Raw genomic sequence first — 22,274 nt, forward strand, 5'->3', positions numbered from 1 at the left:
TGCGGGCACAGAAGTTTATAGGATATAGGACAAGCCTTAGCCAGGCAGTGGTAGTGTATGTCTTTAATCCTAGCACTTATTCATAATCCCAGCATAGCACGCTGAGGTAAGAGGAAAGTGAATTCAAGACTAGCCTGGATTATAGAGAAAGAGAGACCCTGCCTCAAAAAACCAAAACATAATGAAACAAAAAATTCAGTTAAAAGCCTCATAGCTTTTACCTTAAAGTATAACAGCTGGAAGTCCAATATTTTTTTTAAAAAAATCACTTATATAGTAAAAGTATATATAAAGTTACAGCATTTTACATAAGGGAGAAACTGAAAATAATTTAAAGGCCAACACAAGCAGAATACATAACCAAAATATGGAATATGTAGCCTGGTGCTAGAGGCTCACACCAACAATCCTAGTTACTCAGGAGTCTGAAGTCTGATACTGAAAGTTCAAAGCCAGCCTGGGCAGACATATCTGCAAGATTCTTTTTTTTTTTTTTTTTTTGGTCGGCCGTGGGGCTTGAACTCTGGGCCTGAGCGCTGTCCCTCAGCTTTTCAGCTCGAGGTGAGCGCTCTACCACTTGAGCTATAGCGCCACTTCCAGTTTTTCTGGTGGTTATTGGAGATAGGAGTCTCACGGTCTCTCCTGCCCGGGCTGGCTTTGAACCGCTATCCTCAGATCTCAGCCTCCTGAGTAGCTAGGATTACAGGCGGGAGCCACCAGCGCCCGGCATCTGCAAGATGTAGTATTTGCTAGCCAGCAAATACTAGAAGTGGAGGTATGTTTCTTATGTGTGTATATGTATATATGTATCAGCGATGATTTATGAAGAGTGTAGTACATAATACAGCATGGATTTACTTGGAAAAGGAGGGTTCAGCCAATTCTGAGACTTTAGTGGAAATGTGTTGAAGAGCTGCCTCTGAGGAAGGTAATGCATGATGGGTACTTCTCTGCTCACTGCTGAATATATTTATAGTTTTCATGTTTCAGTATCAAAGTAAGAACCATACACTGGTGGCTCACACTTATAATCCTAGCTACTCGGGAGGCTGAGATCTGAGGATTGCGGTTCAAAGCCAACTCAGGCAGAAAAGTCCATGAGAGTCTTATTTCAATTAACTACCAGAAAATTAGAAGGGAAACTATGGCTCCCAGTGGTAGAGTGCTACCCTTGAACAGAGCTCAGAGACAGCACCAGACTCTGAGTTCAAGCCCCATGACTGACCAAAAGAAAAAAAAAATCAAAGTGGGGCACTGTTAATCTTATTTTGGTTTTTTGTGGTTTGTGTGAGTGAATGTGTGTGTGTGTGTGTGTGTGTGTGTGTGTGTGTGTGTGTGTGTGTGTGTGTGTGTATGCGTGTGCTAGTACTGGGGCTTGAGTTCAAGGCCTGGGTTCTGTCCCTAAACTATTTTGCTCAAGGCTAACATTCTACCACTTGAGCCACAGCTCCATTTCCAGCTTTTTGGTCATTGGTTATAGGTAAGAGTCTCACAGTGTTTTCTGCCTAGACTGGCTTTGAACTGCAGTCCTCAGATCTCAGCCTCGTAAGTAGCTAGGATTACTAGCTACCAGTGCTCAGCTAGCCTTAATTTTAAAACCTTACCTCAGAGGAGTAGTTTTCTATTTTTTAATTGACTTTTTTATATGGTTATTACTAAGTCATTGTACAAAGTAGTTACAATTCCATGTCAGTTATGAGTAATCAGTGTCACCTCTTCTATTGCTCTCCCTTATTTCCCCACTCTCATCCCTACCCTTGTTATGTACTTCCGTTTTTACATAATGCACATTGAATATAACGACTGAATTTTCTAACGCTTCCTCCCTCCATTCATGTGCCTCCCCTCCTGCTTTGCCCACCCTGCAAAACATGTTTCCTCAGAGAAGTGGTTTTCAAGCACTGTCTAGATAACAAAGTGTCTAGAATTCTAGCTAACATGAAGCCACGCCCCCTCTCCTGGCTTTGACAGTAGTATGCTGTTCACTTAAATCCCCTTGCTCAAATGAAGTTCTGCAAGCCACATAACCTTATGGGGTGATCTACATGATCTTTTTTTTTCCGTTTTATGAAGTGAAAAATGGGGGCCAGTAACTCCAAAACATATGCCATATTTTAATATATGCATGCCTTTTTTTCTGGCTGCAAGGAAAAAGTGTCTGAGTAGAGTAGAAGGAATACCTTAGGCCCTTGCGGGGAGAGAGGCTTCATTGTCAAAAAATAAGATCAGCATATCAGCTAGAGAAGCTACACAAGCAAGCATAGTGTGGAGAAGAGATGGACATTTAATAAGCCATTCCAATTGTGTGCACATGTGCAAAGTATTCGGTTGAAATTGCAGATGGGTCTAAAATACCTTGTAGGAGAGGAGGCATCTCGTGAATTATCAGGAGGGTCGGGAGCCCAGACCATTTCCTAAAGGAAGGAAGAGCCCAAGTGCTGGGAGCCATTTCTTGCAGGTTAGAAATGGCAGGGGGAAGGATGCCTGGGCTGAGCCTATGCCTGGGTGAGTCTTTTGTTGTTGTTTTTTGCTTCATCTCTTGTGATTTCTGTGGTTGAAGGAGTGTTTCCTCAAAGTGTCCTCTTTTGTCCTTTGTTCCATAGCTGCAAAGCCCAGCGAAATCTGAACTCTTTCTTTGCTATTGTGATGGGTCTCAACACTGCCTCTGTCAGCCGGCTGTCACAAACCTGGGAGGTGAGCTTTGGGGTTTCACTAGGGGGATGGGAAGTGTGGGCAAAAACTGAAATGTTCCAGGGAAAGCCTTCATTTAAAATATATTCATTTAGCTGGGTACAGTGTCTGATACCTGTAAACCCACTTACTTAGAAGTTGGAGGTAGGAAGGATCACAGTTGGAGGCTAGCTGGGACACAGTTAGTTGAGACACCATTTCAACCAGTAAGTTGGGTGTACCTGTCATCCCAGCTACCAGGAGTAGTAAATAGGAGGATCTTGGGTCAAGATGGCTAAAGAAAAATGGAAGATGCATAAAGCGTAAAGAGCTGGGTGCAGCTCAAGTGGCAGGCAGAATGCCTGCCTAGCAAACATTAGTTTAAACACACTAGTACTATGTATGAATGAGTAAATAAATAAGTACACATTGATTTGAATATCTTAAGTGAGATAAGTAATACCCAAGGTAAGAATGTTAAAAAATAATAAGTCAAGGTGGTAGGGAACATCTCTATCAGTAGTCTTTAAAATGGTTCTCTAGTATATATGAAAGAGAAAAATCGTATCTACTCCCCAACTGACCTCATCGTGTGTGTGTGTGTGTGTGTGTGTGTGTGTGTGTGTGTGTGTGTGTGTGTGTGTGTGTGTGTGTGTGTGTGTGTGTGTGTGTGTGTGTGTGTGTGTGTGTGTGTGTGTGTGTGTGTGTGTGTGTGTGTGTGTGTGTGTGTGTGTGTGTGTGTGTGTGTGTGTGTGTTGGCCCTGAGCCTCTCAGTGGCATGGTTCAGGCAGTGTGTTCACTGGACACATTGTAACATTTGCCAAAGCAAAGCAATTTTCATAATTGCTTTTTTCTTAAAGAGGGCATATAAAATTTAGTGAGTTTCAGGCCTCCCAAGTTCTGGCTTTGCTCTTTGTTTTATGAAGGTTGTTTGGGTTATGAAATGCCAGACCTGGGAACTTCTTTACTTAACCTGACACAGGAGGTAGACTACCTCCCCTCGGTGGCCCATCCCCTCTTTCCTTTACTCTTTGTTTGCTTCGCCCTCCCTTTCCTGCTGACTGCCTACTATACTCTACCATTTCTCTCTCCTTCTGTGATCCTCTAACCTTCCTCATTTGTGCTCCAGCCTGTGTGTGTGACTCAGGTCTCCTTGGCCTTGTCTCATAGTGCCCTCAGATGCAAAACCTGTCACTGATTTCTCTTATGGCTCTTTGAATCAGGGGCCATTTCCAAAAGGTATGTGTTGTGATGGCCTAGGGGTCTGGGTCAGTGCTCCTTAAAGAGGTTCAAAGATGAAACAGAGAGAGAGAGAGAGAGAGAGAGAGAGAGAGAGAGAGAGAGAGAGAGAGAGAGAGAGAGAGAGAAGAAGGGAGGGAGAGAGGGAGGGAAAGGGAAAGGGAAAGAACAGAAAAGCTTGCCTGCTCTGGTTAAGCACATACATCCCAAGGCATTCACATACCTCTAAGGTTAAAGGAGACATGACAGACGCCATAGCTGATCTGAGCAAGCAGTATGAACACAAATAGTTTGCAAGCATCTGTGGGAAGTAGAATTTGAATTAAATCTTGAAAGAAACTTTAGTCTGCAAATATTGAGAGGAGCATAAATTTAATTAAATTCAAATAATTTAGTGTTCATATAGCCTGCCTGCCATATACTAGGACTGTATCAGTACCAGGTAAATAGATTAATAGGCCCTTGGAAGAGAGAGAGAGAGAGAGAGAGAGAGAGAGAGAGAGTGTAAGGAAATTTTGACCAAGTACCCTGAGACCAGGGAGGATAAGTGGAGGGAATTCATGCAACTTATAGAATGAATAGATGGACAGCCCAACAGAGTGACCACAGGTCTCTGAATCTGCTGAATGGATAAATGAAAGTGATGACACTATCCCAAACAGGGAATACAAGAAACTACATAAGTGAATGGACATGGCCGCATTCCCATATTTATAAAGGTGGCAGTGATCAGTCATAGCTCAAATGTAAATCACTTTGACTTTGGACACATTGAGTTTGTATTGCCATTGGGAGGTGGATTTCTAAGTCATAAAGCTCAGAGGAACAATTGCCAGTAGTCATAAAAGTCAAAACAGATTAACCGGGCCAATTGCTGTGAGAAACTAAGTCCAGATTCAGAATTAAGGACTGAAAAATTGTTCCAAGGAAATAATGTACAAGTCTGATTACTTCAATTTGTTTTGGAAACAGACAATCCCATGAACATCTAAACATCTTCTTGAACCTCGTTGTTAGTGTTCATGGACCGAATCTGTTTCATACCCAGTCTCTGTATGTGCAGCTGGAGGTCAGAGAGCTTAGGGACCAATGCACCAAACCACGCTGCCAGAAAGGGGGAGAGCAGAATTCACACCAACTTCAAGTCTGAGTTCTCCTCCACAGAGGGCCCGTAGTCAGAGTGAAGGTGCCAGGTTTCCTCTCCTTCACATTAGAGGCAGTCTGGGGCACCGTTTGTAGATGTGGTTGGGTGGAACAGTCCAGTGATTCTGCCCATTAAATACATACAAACCCCGTCACTTAAGGTTTCTCTGCCCATCACCATTTATCCCTCTGTAGTGAAATATAATTAAGTCATTTATATTAAAAACATCAGCCAGCATGATTATTTCCCACTCAGCAAGATCATTAAGAAGATGAGCACATTTGTCAAGTGTAAAATGTAGAACAATCTCAAGTTTTTATTAAATGACCACCAGTGTGTGCAATGTCTAACCAGCTAGATTACCCAGTAGTGGGGCTTTGAGCTTTTCTTAGCAGTGTTCCTAAGGCCTGATATAATAAGGAGATGATGAAAATTGCATCATGAGAAACAATCAGGAGAGCCTGATGATAGAAGTATTTATGTTTAAGCCGGGCGCTGGTGGCTCACGCCTGTAATCCTAGCTACACAGGAGGCTGAGATCTGAGGATCACAGTTCAAAGCCAGCCCGGGCAGGAAAGACTGTGAGACTCCTATCTCCAATAACCACCAGAAAACCGGAAGTGGCACTGTAGCTCAAGTGGTAGAGCGCTCGCCTTGAGCTGAAGAGCTGAGGGACAGCGCCCAGGCCCAGAGTTCAAGCCCCACGACCGACAAAAAAAAAAAAAAAAAAAAAAAAAAAAAAAAAAAAGTATTTATGTTTAAAAATATAACAGAAGTAAGCGCAACTCAGTGAACTCTGCATCCTCAAAATAAATTGACCTCTGTGACTTTTCATTGTTTGTTTGTTTTTTTTAGAAAATCCCTGGGAAGTTTAAGAAACTTTTCTCTGAACTTGAAAGTTTGACAGTAAGTAATTGTCTAACCCTAAAGCAAAGCAGACTCGCTCCTCACATTAACTGCTAGTGTCCAGTTTCCTTCTGGTTTCAGTCTGGTTTCAGTGGTCAGAGTCTAGACTAATTTGACAAGAGAGATATTGAGAAAAGAGAGGAAAGGGAAAAGAAAAAAGAAGAAGAAAATTGATGAAAATGTTGCTTTGCTCTGTAGGGGGTGAAGCAAGTTGAGGATGCTCCTTCCTGTCTCCCTGTAAAAGCATGCTCATGGTCTGTTTCACAATCTATAGAAGTAATCAGTATAAATTTAGTGTTCCATTAGTTCTTGCACATTATTCTGTCTGCCTTTTTTTAAACTAGTTCTTAGTTTTAGACACAAAGTTTATAGTTTTTTCTAGCAGAATGACAGTATTCTTGTTTCTTTACATTGTCTATGTATTATAAGGACAGTTTTTCCTTGCAGTGGACCTAACAAAAGGCTTTGCTCTTACCTCCTGATAGAAATTATGTAGAGTAAACTGTACTTAAAGAACCCATTTGAAGAAAATAATGGGGCAATCAAAGGTGTCTCTCTTCACAGTCATTTCCCCTTATTGTAAGCCAATAACTTACATTTCATTTATCACCTAGATTCCCTGCCCTAATTTAGTGAGTTTATTCTCCTAGGAAACCTTTATCTCCTTCATTCTCAGAAAGAAACTCTCTATATCTAAATCATGTTCAAACTATAAAGCAAATTGTTCCAATAGCACATTGATTTTTTTTTCATTTTCTTTGTAATCTGCTTGGTTTGGCAGGATCCTTCTCTAAATCACAAAGCCTACAGAGATGCATTCAAAAAGATGAAGCCACCAAAAATCCCATTCATGCCCTTACTACTTAAAGGTAAGGATTTCCTATCTTTTATGCCTTGTAATGTTGTCTTGTAGAAATACATCCTTCTAACTAAGGAGGGCAGAAAACTACTGGTTTCTCTCTTTACAATAATTTTGACATTACAAACCAACATTCATTTGTTTGTTTCTCATGTGTGCTGATATTAGGGCTTGAATTCAGGGCCTAAGTGCTGTCCTTTAGCTTTTTTCTAAAAACTGACACTCTACCACTTGAACCACAGCTCCACTTCCAGCTTTTTGCTGCTTAATTGGAGATAAAAATCTCATGTCCAGGATGACTTCAAACCTCAATTCTCACATCTCAGCCTTTTGAGTAGCTAAGAATACAGGCATGAACCACCAGCACCCAGCAGCACCCCGTTTTTAATTTACTTTGTTTCTTAACCTGCATTATTTTCTTTGAGTCAACCATATACTTATTTCAAACAAGAATAAGACTGATGTAAGGAACCCAATAGTGATATTCACACTCCATATTTCCATCCTGCATTTCAGAGACAACAACCCAATACATGGTGTGGAGTGAGCGATTTCTTTAGATGACAAGTCAGTATAGTGTGTGAAAAGTCACTGGTACAGAGTGTACTTTATGTTTTCAAGGAGTGAAATCCAATTAGGAAAGTATCTAACAGCTCCAAGGTACACCACCGGCCTCTCATGTAGAGCACATAGAAGTCATCAGGAAAGATGGCAGCTACACTTACTGATACCTCTGTGGTCTGTCTTATAAAACCTGAGCATTACTGAAAAGGAGCTCTTTGGGATCTGGCCTGAGGTCCCAACACTCTGTGTGCATCTTTACCCGTGTGCTGCCTAGGAAAATGGGGATTTACAAATTTTTCTTGACCATATTTTAATTCTTTCAAGGGGCTTTGTAAGAGTTCTTCATCCAGCCTTTGCTATTTCAGGGTAATGTGACTGCACCCATAAGTACAATTGTGGGAATGAGCTGCATGGGAACGGTAACTCGAGCTGGCCTGGCCATCCTTCTACATCTCTCCCATGGCCAACCCCCACTGGCATGCAGCTGGTGTTACCAGCCTGGGCTCTCTCCCGGGTTTTCACCTAGTGTGGAGCCAGAGACCCTATGAAACAAGGAAGTGGTGTTAGGACAGTTCTGAGGCACACAGGATGCCTCCTTCAAACCCAAGAGTGCCTGTTAAATACAAATAAAGGAAATAAGGAGAGGCTGCAATGCTAACATAACAATTTCAAAGTTCATTTGAGCTTCTTGTATTTATTTGTTTTTAAGGTAAGTTTAGTCAAGCTCATTGTTTTAATTTGTAAAATGAAATGCCTGTAGCTGGAACGTGAATGGTGGCACAAAGAATCATTTAGGCACCACGGGAAACTATAGGAAATGAGGACAGATATAGGAAAGGATTGATTTTGGGTCAGAAAAAAATTTAAACAGTAAATTCTTTTAAGGTAATGTATCTTACAGAATCCCTTTAACTTAAAGAGGTAGGGTAGGAGCTTTCTGTTGTTTATCAGTGGATCTTCCCCTCCAAATGTCTCCTATGTACATCTTAGCTTGGATCTGAATTTACCTAGACCTCTCTGTTGGCTGAGAGTTACATGTCTCTTTTTCCTAAAGAACAAGGCTATGGTTGGTGAATAGCTGTATGATTATAGCACTTGCCTAGCATATTCAAAGTCACAGAGTCAAGACCTAGCATCACCAAAAATCTTTGGACTGGAATGGTAGGGTGCCAACTGTGAGCAAGCAAGCCAACGGAGTGTTCAAGATCCAGAGTTCAAGCTCCAATGCTGGCACCAGAAAGGAAAGAAAGAGAGAGAAAGAGAAAGGGGGGAGGAAGGAAGGAGAGAAGAAGAAAGAATACACAACTGTAATTTTAAGTAATTATTTTAAAGGCATAACACCAACTGTTGTACAGCACCTACCTTAATTTCCAGTGAAAATTCTTTTCTTCCCTCTTTTATACCATCTACTTTGTGTTGTTTTTGAATTAGCAAACAGGACAAAATTGAACGTGTTTAGAAAAAGGGTAAGCTTTCCACGTTTCACTTTTTAAAATGGTTCCCAGTAAGCAGGCAACTTACCAAGTTTCTGAGAGTTATCAATGGGAGGCCTTAGTATTAGCAGCACCTGGGCAAGCTGTCTTTTGGTGATGGTGATCCCTTGTATTAGAGTGGATAGTGAGGAGGTGGTTGAGGGTTAACTGAGGGCCCTGTAGGATGTGTGTGTGTGTGTGTGTGTGTGTGTGTGTGTGTGTGTTAGAGATATTTGTGGTACGTTCATGAGGTATTTGAAGGAAAGGGATGTTGAGGTGCCTTTGTGTTTCTTTCTCCTCTACCACTGGCCATCTCTGCAAACCATGTCCTTATAACCAGCAGCTCTATTTTATGAGGTGTTTAAAGCATGTCTACATATTTCTGGGTAATAGGGATCAGATTCCAAGTCATATTCCATATCTCAGTTTTTAAGCTCACCTATTCCTGTCTTGTCTCTCATTTTTCTTATCATGAACCTGCCATTCAACCACATCAAAACCTTCAACCACTTGACACCCCCCCCTACAGCTGGAGCCCTTGCCAGACTCTGGCCCCATAGTTACCCCCTCAGCCTTTTCTCCCTAACTTCCTCCTCGCCACCCCGGCTTAGTGCCCACCCCAGCATCAGTCCAACCGTTAAGCAAGAACAGCATCCAGACTGCTGCCCTCCACTGGTGTGGAAAGTTACACTCAGGAGAGATGGAAGACGGGCAGGAATACAGACAAGGAGTGCTGATGAAAACACATTCAAAGTGGAGAGATAACTGATACCCAGCATGCAGCAGGTTGTCTGGAACTGGAAGCAAGATAAGCCCAAGTTTACTCAACTTTCAGTTCCTGAGAGGTACCACATTGAGGAAGTTCAGCCTCCCTGGGTTTGACTCTTGGCTCTGCTCTTGTAGCTGGGAGCTTACTCAGTTATGGATGCCCTCCTCATCCTGGTATCTTCACATGCATGCCCCTTAGGGCTTTTGTGAGGGTTGGATGGGTTGATGCAAACTACAACTGACATTATTTTCACTATAGGAACTTGGAGGGCAGGAGGGTGGAAAACCTTGTTCACAGTGTGGCAAGGAACCAAGCAACTCTGAGAGATGGCTTATAATCTGGAGTTGTCCCTGAAAGAGTAGAAGCCAAGCTTTCAGGCTGGGTTTAAGGAAGACAGTGTTGCCATATTATATTTGATACATACAAATTGTAAAAGCAAACCCTGTGGACAACTCTTTTCTAAATATTATGTCACAACATGAAAGCTTACAACTAGTTCCTGAAAACAAAACTGCGAAAGATAATAAAAATAACCAGAGGGTTTGTCAGATCGTGTGGCTAATTGGGAATCATTTTCCTATGCAGACATTGGTTTAAAAGAGAAAAAGAAGGGAAGGGACTTATGAAAACATGGCAGGCCATCCTGGAAGTTGGCTATAGGGAACGTCTTGGGGAAAGAGTTGCACAGGTGTGTGTGGTGACCATGTCTCTGGTGTTACTGTCAGGAAGACAGTCTTGATGCTTGGTGGCCCAGTGTTTTGGAGCATGTCTCCTTAGCACCTGTCATATATTAGCCCCTAGGGAGTAGAGCAAGTAAATGCAAATATGGTCTCTATTTGTGGGAGTTTTCAAGCTGTCTTTTCTCTCTTTTCTGTCAGGTTCATACAGTTTTTTAAGGCTGTTTTTATTTGGTTGCTTTCCACATTTGTGACAGAATGTGAATATTTGCATCCCTTTAAGTTACAGTGTACTTATCACGGGGCTCCTTGTCTAGTGCTCAGTTATGGACCTTGTAGGCTGGATTCCTGCACATCATTTGCTCTCAGAGCTTCAGTTGCTATCTTTAACATGTCTAATTCCCAGATATCCATGTCCTAAGGAGGCATGCCTTTGTCTTTTGTGCCAGAAGGACATTTTTAATTGAATAGCTTCAGTCTCTCTCTCTCTCTCTTTTCTCCTGGTGATGAAGAGGGAACCAAGGGCCTCACATGGGCTGAACAGGCAATCGATCACTCAGCTGTACCCCAGGCTCCTCAGTTACTTTGAACCTAGTGAATTGAAACCAAACTCAGCTTCTTCCAAAAATGTACCTTCATCCTATTTTCCTTATTCTTTCTATAAATAGGGCTGGGAACACCACCTTTTTCAATTTGTTTCTCTCTTTACTTCTGATACACAATCAGGCACCAGTTTGGGGAATTAAAAATTCCCACTTAAACATATAGATTTAAGAAATCTAAATCAGTTTTTAAAAAAGCAAGTCGCATATACATTGCCAGGATTTGTCTTTTAGCCAACACATTAATGTTAAAATAATGGTTTTTGTGAGTATTCTACTCAACTGTTCTATAAACGTAAAGGTTTAAGTTTCTTAAACCAAACAGATTGAAGTCAAATACTTCACTATGAGCATAAAATATGTGCTTTTGATATGATTGTATATTGATATTATGTTGTTTGAGACTACATATATGTACATTATATATGTATTTGGTGTTATTATATGTTTTTATATTTGTATTATACTACACACACACATACAAGCACACAAATTACATACTTTCACATCAAGTAGCACAATAGATTCAGTTTCAACATGCCATGCCAAATGCATGGAATAATCTTGTTAGAAGAATTCCTGTGTTGCATTGTTTCTTAGCTCTTCAGCCTGCTTCATGATCCATTCCTAATGGCATATATTTCTTTTATTTTTAACTTACAGATGTAACATTTATTCATGAAGGAAATAAAACATTTCTGGATAATCTTGTCAATTTTGAAAAACTGGTATGTATATTTTATTAATATTTATTATTATTGCTTGTCTTTCCTGCACAATATCTTTTTCTACTAACCATGCCATTTCCAGGAGCTCATTTGTTACATGTTGAACAGTCAGTACACAGAATATTCCAATTGACTTTTAACAACATTTTGAGAACCAAATATGAAAATCTACCCTTTTTTTGTTGGTTATGGGTCTTGAACTTGGATCTGGGTGCTGTCCCTCAGCTCTTTAGTTCAAAGCTAGCACTCTACCACTTGAGCCACAACGCCACTTCTGGGTTTTTCTGCTTATGTGGCACTGAGGAATCGAACCCAGGGCCTCATGCATGCAAGGCAAGCACTCTACCACTGAGCCACCTTCCCAGCCCCCCACTTTAATTTAAAGTGGCCTTTCAAGCTGGGTGCCAGTGGCTCATACCTGTAATCCTAGCTACTCGGGAGGCTGAGATCTGAGGATCGTGATTAGAGGCTAGCCCAGGCAGGAAAGACCATGAGACTCTCATCTCTGATTAACCACCAAAACACACACACACACACGCGCGCGCGCGCGCGCGCTCCTTCCTTAGACTGCATTAGTAGTTGAATGTGTGTTATGGAACTAAAATTTAAAACATAGACCTCCTGGGGCTGGGGGTTTAGCCCAGCGGAAGGGCGCCCGCCTGGCATGCGCAAGGCCCTGGGTTCGGTTCTCAGCCCTAGTTTAAAAAAAAAAAAAAAAAACATAGACCTCCTGTCAGGAGTTTATCCTCAAGACTGAGCTTTATTGCTTCAACGGTATAATCTGATACCTTGGTATGCACTGCTGTCAAGGCACTGTGGGAGAGAGACCTACTGGGGGAAGTGTGTCTGTGCCCTGAGCTTGCATATGCACTGGGATTTGTAGGGTCATGTAAAGGGAAGAGCCATCCCCTTGTCCGCTCTTTTAGCCTCCCTGCTCATGTGTTGGGGACCCCCAGTCTGTCTTGCCATATTTCACCCTGAATGCCAGGAGTCATGCCTAGGTTCTCTCAGGGGCTTTGACCTGCAGTGACCTCTTAACCCCTTCAGGCTTGTCCTTACCTACAGAGCTAAGTGGCTGGAATATAGGATATTCTAGAGAGACAGACATCCTTCTGACAGATGAACTTTAGTGTCACAGATGATTGAATTGTTCTGTCATGGCTAAATATGTTCCCAGTAACACAACTCCAGGGATCCAGACCTTTGAATGACCTTTCTAGTCATGGTAATGGACTTTGGGGAGCCCTTTCAGGAGCTGCCCCCTGCCCCCTATGAGATTGGGGCAGGCCTTTGACAGAAGCTGGATTGAGGCAGGAGCCATTGACCATGACCAGAACAGTACGGACAAGTCCAGTGAGGGCTGACGTCTAACCTTTGCCTCCCCCACGTGCTGCTCTAATCATCAGGCCAGCTCACCCACGTGTGCTGAGACGATGCAGGGAGAGCCGAGCCGCTCTCACACGGCTCCCAGCCCACTGACTGGGCTCAAAGAGGGACATCTTCCACTGTCTTTCCATAGCTCCCCTTTAAGCACTGTGAAGATGTCTTCTGGCCTAGGTAATGACGTGGAAATGTCAGTAATTTTTTTGGGGGGGGGTCCGGTCTTGGGGCCTGAACTCTGGGTCTGGGTGCTATTCCTCAGCTCTTCAGCTCAAGGCTAGCTCTCTACCACTTGAGCCACAGCGCCACTTCCGGCTTTTTCTGCTTATGTGGTGCTAAGGAATCAAACCCAGGGCCTCAGGCATGCAAGGCAAGCGCTGTACCACTGAGCCACCTTCCCAGCCCTGTCAGTAACTTTTAAAATGCCTCCTACCTACACTGTGTTAGAATCAGCGTTCATTGTTGTAGAAGCTTATCTAACCCGCCCCTTTAGACATGGCTAATGTTGTCTTTTGTTTTGTGTGGCTCTGTGGTGCCCTGCACGTTGCAGGACCCCCCTTACCAGCAGAGGCTGTAGTTGCCCATTCCCAGCCCTTGACACTAGTGTTAAGTAGTAATGAAAGGCTTGCAGAAGTATGAAGCTTTGATGGCTATTTACTCAGCCTCCTGGGCAGCGCAGGTGGGTGAGCTTTCAAAGTGTATCCCACAGCCTAGTGGAATCTTCCTGAAGGCCTAGCAAGTTCTTCCCTCTGACCAGCGGGGACCCAGTGGGGATAATTATACTCTCAAGCTGACTCTTCCCTGTTGTTCCGAGCAACCTTCTCTCTACATTGAACCAGTAACGTGAGTTCATGTTGTCATTTCCCGTCAGTGAATGTCACCAGAGTAAGAACAATTCCTTACAGGAACCATGGGGAAAAGCCATGGAATAGTTCCAGCACCCTCTCTAGATCCACCATAGATGTGACCTTTTTCTGCTTTCTCCAGAAATCCAGCTGAAGCCTTTTAATTCCTTTACCTCCTCTTTTTTTTTTTTCTGGTTGGTACTAGAGATTGAACTTAGGGCCTACACATGTGCTCTATCACTTACGCTGTAGACCTAGGGCAGCACGGACCTGCAATCTTCTTACCTGCAGACATGACCACCATGCTTGGCTTGTTTCTCGAGATAGAATCTTAACAATTTTTAGAAGCTTAATCATTCCTTCCTAGGCTGGCCTCCAGCTGTCATCCTCCCGGCACTTCTGAGGAGCCAGGATTACAAGTATGCATTGATGGGCTGAGACTTCCAGCCTACCGTAGGGACTAACAGAAAGTCTAAATATTAGTGATCTTAATTGAAGTCAGTGATGTAAGGAAGGTTAAGGAAATTCCAGGATAAGGAACTAGGTGCACTTGTGCATGGCACAGCAGTGAACAGGCAAAGCATGTCTGGTGACTTCCTGGTTCTCCAAGTAGATGGCCTTCGGGTCTCATGTGCCCCAGGCTGTCCCTTCCACACAGAGGCCTGGCCAGAAGTCAGTTTCACATCCTGCAACGGCCTGTGCTGACCTACAGGCTGGAGGAGACTGATGTTCCTGGAGCAGCGTCAGGCCATTCCTTGCTAAAGATAGGGTTTCTCTGGTGCTCATACAAGGCCATGGCTCACCAACACAAACCAATAGAACCAGAGTGAATTCACTTGCGAGAAGGAAGTTCCTCATGATGGATCTGAACTTAAGCCAGCTCACAGATAATTCAGTGTATTATCTTCATCTAGCTGACATTGGCCAATGCACTAAAGCAGACTGCATGCACATGCAGAAGTACTCAGTGGGTCTCATAAAATTTCTCTTGTTCCCCGGGCTAAGTTCATTGCTGCCTCGACAACTTTCTGTATTCTCATACCAGACTAGTAAATGACAGGGAAACAAAGAGCTTCCCTTTGCTTAAAAGTGCCATCTTACTATAAAGAGCATCGCCCTTCTTCCCCACAGAAAGCCCAAGGATAGGAACCAGCACCGGAATGCAGTGCACTGTCCACTGACCCACCCTCACATCAGCTCCAGCCCTGCCTGAGCTGGCACACGATAGAAATCAGTGTGTCGCCACAGCCCAACACAAGGAGCAAGGTGTCCTGGGAATAGGGGTGAAATGTGGAGAAGGAAATGGAACAATACATTTGCACAGACATGAGTCAGGTCTCATTTCCTTCACAAATGCTGCTTGGATTGCTGCTGTAATCACTGTTAATTTTCCACTATTGAGAAGAAGTACATTAGCAGCCCAGTTGCGAGAACAATTTAATCAGTGGGTCATATTTGAAGAGCTTTTCTGTCATCCTGCCAGATTTTAAGCAGAAGGTTGTGTGTGTGTGTGTGTGTGTGTGTGTGTGTGTGTGTGTGTGTGTTAGCATTGTTCTGTCAGCAGTAATCATGGAGGGCTTGCTTCTGGTGGCTGATCCTAGGTCCTTGTATACAGGCAGGATATGAAGTACAGGGGCCCCTGGAAAGATGGGGGTGTCTGGAGGTGCAGATCAGGAGCAACTTGACTCTTGTATTATAGAATGACATGGATTTCAATCTGAAACAATGTCAGAAGTTGCTCTCATTCATCAGAGGGCTAGAACATAATGACCATAGTATTTAAAGATTGTCTGTCTGGCAAGTGTGTGAGGGAAAGTATAGTAGAAAGTGGTCTCTTCCAAAACACAAAACAGGGCTGGGTGGTAAAGCGCTTGCCTAGCAAGTGCAGCATCCTGGATTCAACCCAGAAAAGACCAAAAACCAAAACAAGAGGTTAAAAAAACAAATCAAAACACAAACATCATCATTGTGGAAAAGAAGCAAAGAGTGAGTGGAAGAAAGGCTGTGGCACAGATGCATGAGTGTGCAGTGGAGGGAATCTTCTCAAAAGCAGCTGCAGTTTCCAGAAGACTTTTTCCTGGCAATCAGAAGAGGAGTAGGAAGGATAAGCAGAAAATGTTCTTTGTGCAGATGTCAGTGTTACAGGAATTTATTCTTTCATAAGTACCTTACTCCCTGCTGCCATGTAAGCCCACAAAATCTGTGCCATGTGTGTGCCACGTGTCAAGCGCTGGGCTTGCAAGGCTCTCTGGGGTGCATGATTGATCTTACACTGTACAGAGACTTTGCCCTCACCTGCAGGGAAAGCACAGGAGATGTGGTCAGAAGGTTTGGTGCAGGGCTATGTTTACTTACAGTCTCCTTTCCCAGGACTTAGAATCTGTGGAACCCAGTTTGGGAGCTGTTTCCACAGGCCAAAGACTAAATATTTGTTTACAGTCCAAGCTCAGTATAACCAAATAAAAATCATCTGCAGTTCCAGGGGCCGTGGAGGCTCTTCGGTTTATACCTGAAGTGTTAGGTTGTCCATCCGTTCCAGCAGGCACTGCTACTTTAGCAACACCTAAGGGACTGTTGACTAATGGGCTCTTTTCTGCCTTTCAGCACATGATTGCAGACACTGTCAGAACCCTGAGACACTGCAGGGCTAACCAGTTTGGTAAGTAATTGAAAGCAGGTATAGGATGTGAATCAACTGTGTGTGAGTGTTGACTGTCACCAAACCCCAAGTGCTAGGTGGTCACAAGTTTAAACAGAGCATACAACATCACTCTGAGGAATAAGGTGTGCACGCTTTATGCTCTCGCTTTCTTCAATGCTTGTTGGGGATGGTCAGAAAGACAAGATGTGGCCAAAACATGACCCCTTTGCAGAAGCAATTTGGCTGTGACTGTGATCAGTTATTCGCTCCCCCTCCTACCTGGTTCAGCCCTGCCCCTGAAAATCTTGGCTTCACTTGCCTACCACTCCAGACCTGCTAGGGAGTTTAGCTGAGGTGACTCTGTCCTTGGCCTCACCTCTTTCGTCAGGGCCTTCCTGGAATAGGACTCTAGTTTATAAAGCTGCCTTCCATCATCTTTCTTCCCTCCAGCTGTACTTCCTGTCCACAGCTGCCTTTCAGCTAAAAAAGTACTCTTCAGAACACATCAGTAGAATCCACACTGAGGAATATTCCAGGCATCATATTGCAGGAAGGACGGAGATGGGGAGCTTCGCTTGGCAGCGGAGTCCTGCAGCAGCCTAGTGAAGGGGGACCATGAGCCCCGGAGGTGCCGAGCACAAATGTGCACCTCAGAGTCATCAGCCATGAAAGATGAGCACAAAAATAAAAATAAAATAAAAAGTCAAGCTCAAGAATTATAAATCAACCAAAAGCCACTGCGCCTAACCAAAGTTCTCTGTTTGAAAAGGAGAATTATAAATATATGACCAAGCCTGGCATACCAGTGGCTCAACCTATAATCCTAGCTACTCAGAAGGCTGAGATCTGAGGATCGCAGTTCAAAGCCAGCCAGCCTGGGCAGGAAAGTCTGTGAGACTCTTCAGTTAACCACCAGAAAACCAGAAGTAGCACTGTGGTTCAAGTGGTGGAGTGCTCACCTTGAGCTAAGGAACTCAGGGACAGCACCCAGTCCCACAACCGACAAAAAAATAAATAGATAAATAAATACATGATCTAATTTTATACATAATCATATCACTTATCATTTATTTGGTACCATGTAAGTACCATTGATATACACCTATATAATTCATTAAGTATGCAATACAATGCAGATATAAATAACAACAACAACATTGTCATTGGAGTTCCATCCAGATGGACAAGCTGATGAGTCTGACTTCACCTTTCCTTCATATCCAGGGCATTACAGGATATTCAGTTCATTCAAGGGACTCTCGTTTTATATGTTCATGTTATATGTACTGACTTGGCTGGCCTTGAATCTCTTCACCAAAGGAGAATCTATATAACACAAGGAGAAATTTAAGTAACTATCAAACCAGTTTATGTTCTAGTACTTATATACCTTTAAAAAAAACTGGTATACAAAAAAAAAACTGGTGTACATAGCTAAGATATGGAACCAACCCAGATGCCCCTCAGTAGATGAATGGATCAAGAAAATGTGGTATATATACAAAATGGAATTCTATGCCTCCATCAGAAAGAATGACATTGCCCCATTTGTTAGGAAATGGAAAGACTTGGAAAAAATTATATTAAGTGAAGTAAGCCAGGCCCAAAGAAACATAGGTCCCATGGTTTCCCTTATTTGCAATAACTAGTATATGTCTGAGTCAAGCAGAAAAGGTCAGATAAGTTGATGTTTTTTTTTTTCCTTTCATGCAACTGTTTCTATCATATTTATAAGATGATTTCTATGTTGCTTTGTATGTCCCTCCCCCATGGTATAACCCATACTTTCACTGTATTTGATGTTGGTATAATTTGTGGAGGGGAAGGGAAAAAAACAAATCATTTAACTCGGGATACAGGTGGACCCATTGCAACAATGAGATGTACAAGTCGTTATGTCAAAAAACGAACTTTACAACTTTGGTGAAGGGTGGAGGGAGGATCGGGTGGGGGAAGGAGTATGGGAAGGGATGGGAAGGGGAAACAAAGAGGAGGCAACAATGCTTGATAAGAAATGTACTCGTTATCTTGCTCATGTAATTGTAACTCCTCTGTACGGTATTCTCACAATAAAAAAAAAAGTACTTCACTTTTAAATTTATAAAAACAAAAAACTGGTATAAAACTGAATTTTTGGAGTTTATTTTAACAGTGTGTATGGGCCTAGCATCCAGATAAAATAAGGTAATACCAATGAGACCAGTAATACCAATGGGTGCCATGAAGGGTTAAGTTATGGTGAGATGGCTCCCCCACCATTATTCTACTGCTTGCAAGCTAACAACAGATTTGTCTCTAGAGCCATCATGTGTTTCAAACCAAAAGCAGTGTCTTAATATCTTCCAGAAATGCATTCTCATTTTAAAATAATAGAGAGTTTGGGGGGTCATAGTAAAAACTTATTTGCTGAAACCAGGAAGCCTGTTGTTATTAAACCCAACAGTTATAAGCCAAATTCAGACAAATGCTGAATTATTTCTTCATACAACATAGAAGAGGGAAGTAAAGGTTTTCACCAGGAGAAATAAAGTTGTAGTAAAATGCTCAGCATCCTGCAACGCCCTTGCTTTGGCTCTGCCTGAGCTCCAGGGTCATACCCTGCCCGAGCCTCGGAGAAGCAGCCCACACATCTATAGTCTCTTCCCCCCCACCCCGCCCCATTCCCACTGGGTGGCCCATTGCCCACGCTCTTATCTCTGATGGACACAATACTCTGCAGGCTCAGTAGGCCCCACATTTCTTTGACATTTCCTTGCATTTCCAAGTGGGAAGTTCCTTTGCTTGTCCTCCTCTGGAAAGGGTTCATCACACACACACACACACACACACACACACACACACACACACACACACACACACACACACACACACACACACACACACACACACACACACACACACACACACACACACACACACACACACACACACACACACACACACACACACACACACACTCTTCCTGAGCCCTCTTTGCCTGTCAACTGTATCTGAGATTCCGCTCTGGCATCTCTTCTTTCAACTGTTTCCTAATGTTTCCCCTCAAATAATAATAACATTAAAGAAATATACAGATCTTAAAACATTTTAAAGAACCCGCTGTTGTGACCATGTGCTAAACGGATGATCTGATTGCACCTAGAGATATGCAAGCCAGTGTAGGCTGGTTACACAGACAACTGCTATAAAAGGCTGGCCAGTATGGGGGCTCCAGCCCTGGGCCCAGGAACCACGGGGCCTGGCTTTCAATCCTGGCTGTGCCAGTTTCCCCACGGTGGAGAGGGATAGGAGGAGGACTTCCTAACAGCACAGACTGTTAGTGCCTAGCCAGAGTGACTGCCCCACAGCAGCCTCACTTGTGCTGAGGAAGCATTTCTCCTGGAAGGACAAGGGTGTGCCGCATGCTGGGGACGCTGAGTTGGGAGAATCTACCAGGAAGTCACGGGGATTGCCACTCCTAGAGATAGTACCACTGCCTACGTGAGTTTGATTGTTGCTTTTCCCTCCAACGCATAGGAGGTGATGTGTCCCCAAAGGAGCACCAAGAGCTGAAGTCCTACGTCACCCACCTGTATGTCATCGACAGCCAGCAGGCCCTGTTTGAGCTCTCCCACAGGTTGGAGCCCCGGGCCTGAGCCGCCCGCCCATCCCCCTCTGACTGCACAGCGCCTGGCTTGGAGTGAATGGAAGGGAAGGTCACCGCCCAGCACATTGCTTCCTGTGAGGAAAGGAGTGGCTGAGTTTTATCAGTAAACTCTAAGATGTGCCCAGGAAAGGAGACCAAGGCGGGGTCAGGAAGTGACATCAGCCGCCAGACCGGGGAAAGGCCCCTCCACTGGACTGTCAGAACTGGAGGAACAGAGCCAGGAGCATCCTTAGAATGGAGGAGTGTGGTGTCCTGCCATCATGTTGTAGATCCAGTCCATCTGTGTTTCAACTTGAGATATATCAGCAGGGAGAGGAGGAAGGGCGTCTTGACAAGGTGAACGAATACTTCAGTCAGAGCATGCTTGCAGGAGCAAGGAGTTCTAGTCTGCCTGGTGTCAGACTCCTGTCCACAGGCTGCCAGGTCTGAGAACGTGATGACCATGATGGCATCTCTAGTTGTCCAGGGAGAGGGAGAGGCCTCTGGGGCGTAAACTCTACATCACCTCTAGAGTCAGGAAGACACGCAGCTGTCCTTCAGGCCCTGCCTGCCCAGCAGGTGGGCAGTGCCCAAGCGTGCACTTCATGCTCTCAATCACACAGCAATGAATGCTTGCAGGCGAAATTAATTTCTGTTCAGCTGATTTGCAACAATAGACAAAGTAGAGTAAAGTGGCTTTCCCAATAAGGAGACATCCCATTATTTAATTTCTGGGGATTTCCTTTATATTTGTAAGTGCACATTTTGTTTTGTTTGTCCTAGGCACAGTATGATTTTCAGAAAAGCACAGAGCCTGATATACTGGGCACTCAATAACTGTGTGTGGAGAGGACAGAGCCTTTTCCTAGGAAGCCTCAGCACCTCCACGCCACGGGCAACCCCCTGCTGGCAACTCCCCCAGCCTGCAAGAACGCTGCCAACAAGGGAGGCTGGGCTGGGGGGAGAACTTAGCACCCCTGAAAAAGGGAGAGATTATCCATATTGTGGCAGATGTTCTCAGAAACACTCAGATGTCCGATTTGTGTTGGAGCCTTAGTCCATGCGCTCACCAAAGCAGAGCCTTGCTGTAATTCCCAGAGTCTCCTAGTCTCCTGAATCTTTTTTACTATCCCATGTGTACCATTAAGCCTCTTACAGCAATTAAGACCTCTTGTTGTCCTCAAGGACTGGTTAGAGGATTTCCCTCAACCATCGAAGAAACAAAAAGCCTGTGGTTGAAACGAGCCAGTTGTCTCTGCTAGCTTGACACCTGTTGCTTTGCTGAGTCCGCAGCCCCCTACTCCATGTATTCGGTCCATTCGTGTTGCAAACGTGTGAAGCGTGTGTGCTTCTTGACATTTCTGCCTGTTCATCTAATGGGCTCCTGCTTCTGTCTCTCCAACACCTCGTTCAGCCTCATTACCAAGCTCAGTTTCCTAGCCTTTCTGACACCTTCATAGCAGTGCTGTTTCCTGGGCTCAGGAACCACAGTGAACTTGAAATTCTGTGGGAAAGAAGCAAGCAGACATATTGTGGTATAGGACTTTCAAAAAGACTCAGTCTTGTCCAGCATGTAAAACTGGAGTCCTGAAATCTTACAGGGTTTTATAGAAATGTTCCATCCATGGCTAGTCTACTTGTAAAAAACACTTCATGCTCCTCCCGCTAGAGGGCTTGAGTCCACAGAAATCAGACTTCACTTAAAAATCCCTCCTCTTAGCAATGCCAACACCTGTTTGTGTCTGTTCTCCAAGCTAGCAACTAGGGTTTAGCCAGCGTAACTAAGGACATTTCAGCCTTGTCTCTGTGATTTTTAAATTTAATTTCACATTAGATCTACATTACACCAAACAGAACATTATCTACAGAGGACTAGTTTTGAGTGGAGATCTATTTCAATACCTGTTGCTTAGATTCCAATATGTACACTTGACCAAATACAGCCATACATTATGTCAAAGCACATTTTGCACTACCTATTCAGACCATCCCATGTAGCATGAGTGGAAATGGCCAGAGGGGAAGGGGTATTTAGCTACCCTTTCTTCCAAAGCAAAAGGGAAATGGGATTTTGTTTGGTTTAGATCTGCTTTTTTAGTCTTTGTCTTCTGAATGTCGAAATCTCAACATCTTTCTGAAATTCAACTATTGTT

At 43.6% G+C, this 22,274-nt stretch overlaps 1 protein-coding gene across 2 annotated transcripts in view; it reads left to right on the forward strand.

The window, feature by feature from the left end:
- Rapgef5 (Rap guanine nucleotide exchange factor 5) overlaps positions 1-20,152 on the forward strand; it is a 269,039-nt gene extending 248,887 nt beyond the window's left edge. For both annotated transcript variants that reach the window (XM_069996107.1, XM_069996106.1), the window contains exons 21-26: positions 2,604-2,694; positions 5,909-5,959; positions 6,741-6,828; positions 11,566-11,630; positions 16,460-16,514; positions 20,013-20,152. In XM_069996107.1, coding sequence (XP_069852208.1) covers positions 2,604-2,694; positions 5,909-5,959; positions 6,741-6,828; positions 11,566-11,630; positions 16,460-16,514; positions 20,013-20,131 — 469 coding nt within the window. In that variant the 3' untranslated portion in view covers positions 20,132-20,152. The remainder of the gene's footprint in view (positions 1-2,603; positions 2,695-5,908; positions 5,960-6,740; positions 6,829-11,565; positions 11,631-16,459; positions 16,515-20,012) is intronic.
- The last annotated feature ends 2,122 nt before the right edge of the window (positions 20,153-22,274 follow it).

This window comes from Dipodomys merriami, unplaced genomic scaffold (assembly GCF_024711535.1).
Source record: "Dipodomys merriami isolate MVZ:Mamm:240054 unplaced genomic scaffold, mDipMer1.0.p SCAF_5, whole genome shotgun sequence".
Taxonomy (NCBI): domain Eukaryota; kingdom Metazoa; phylum Chordata; class Mammalia; order Rodentia; family Heteromyidae; genus Dipodomys; species Dipodomys merriami.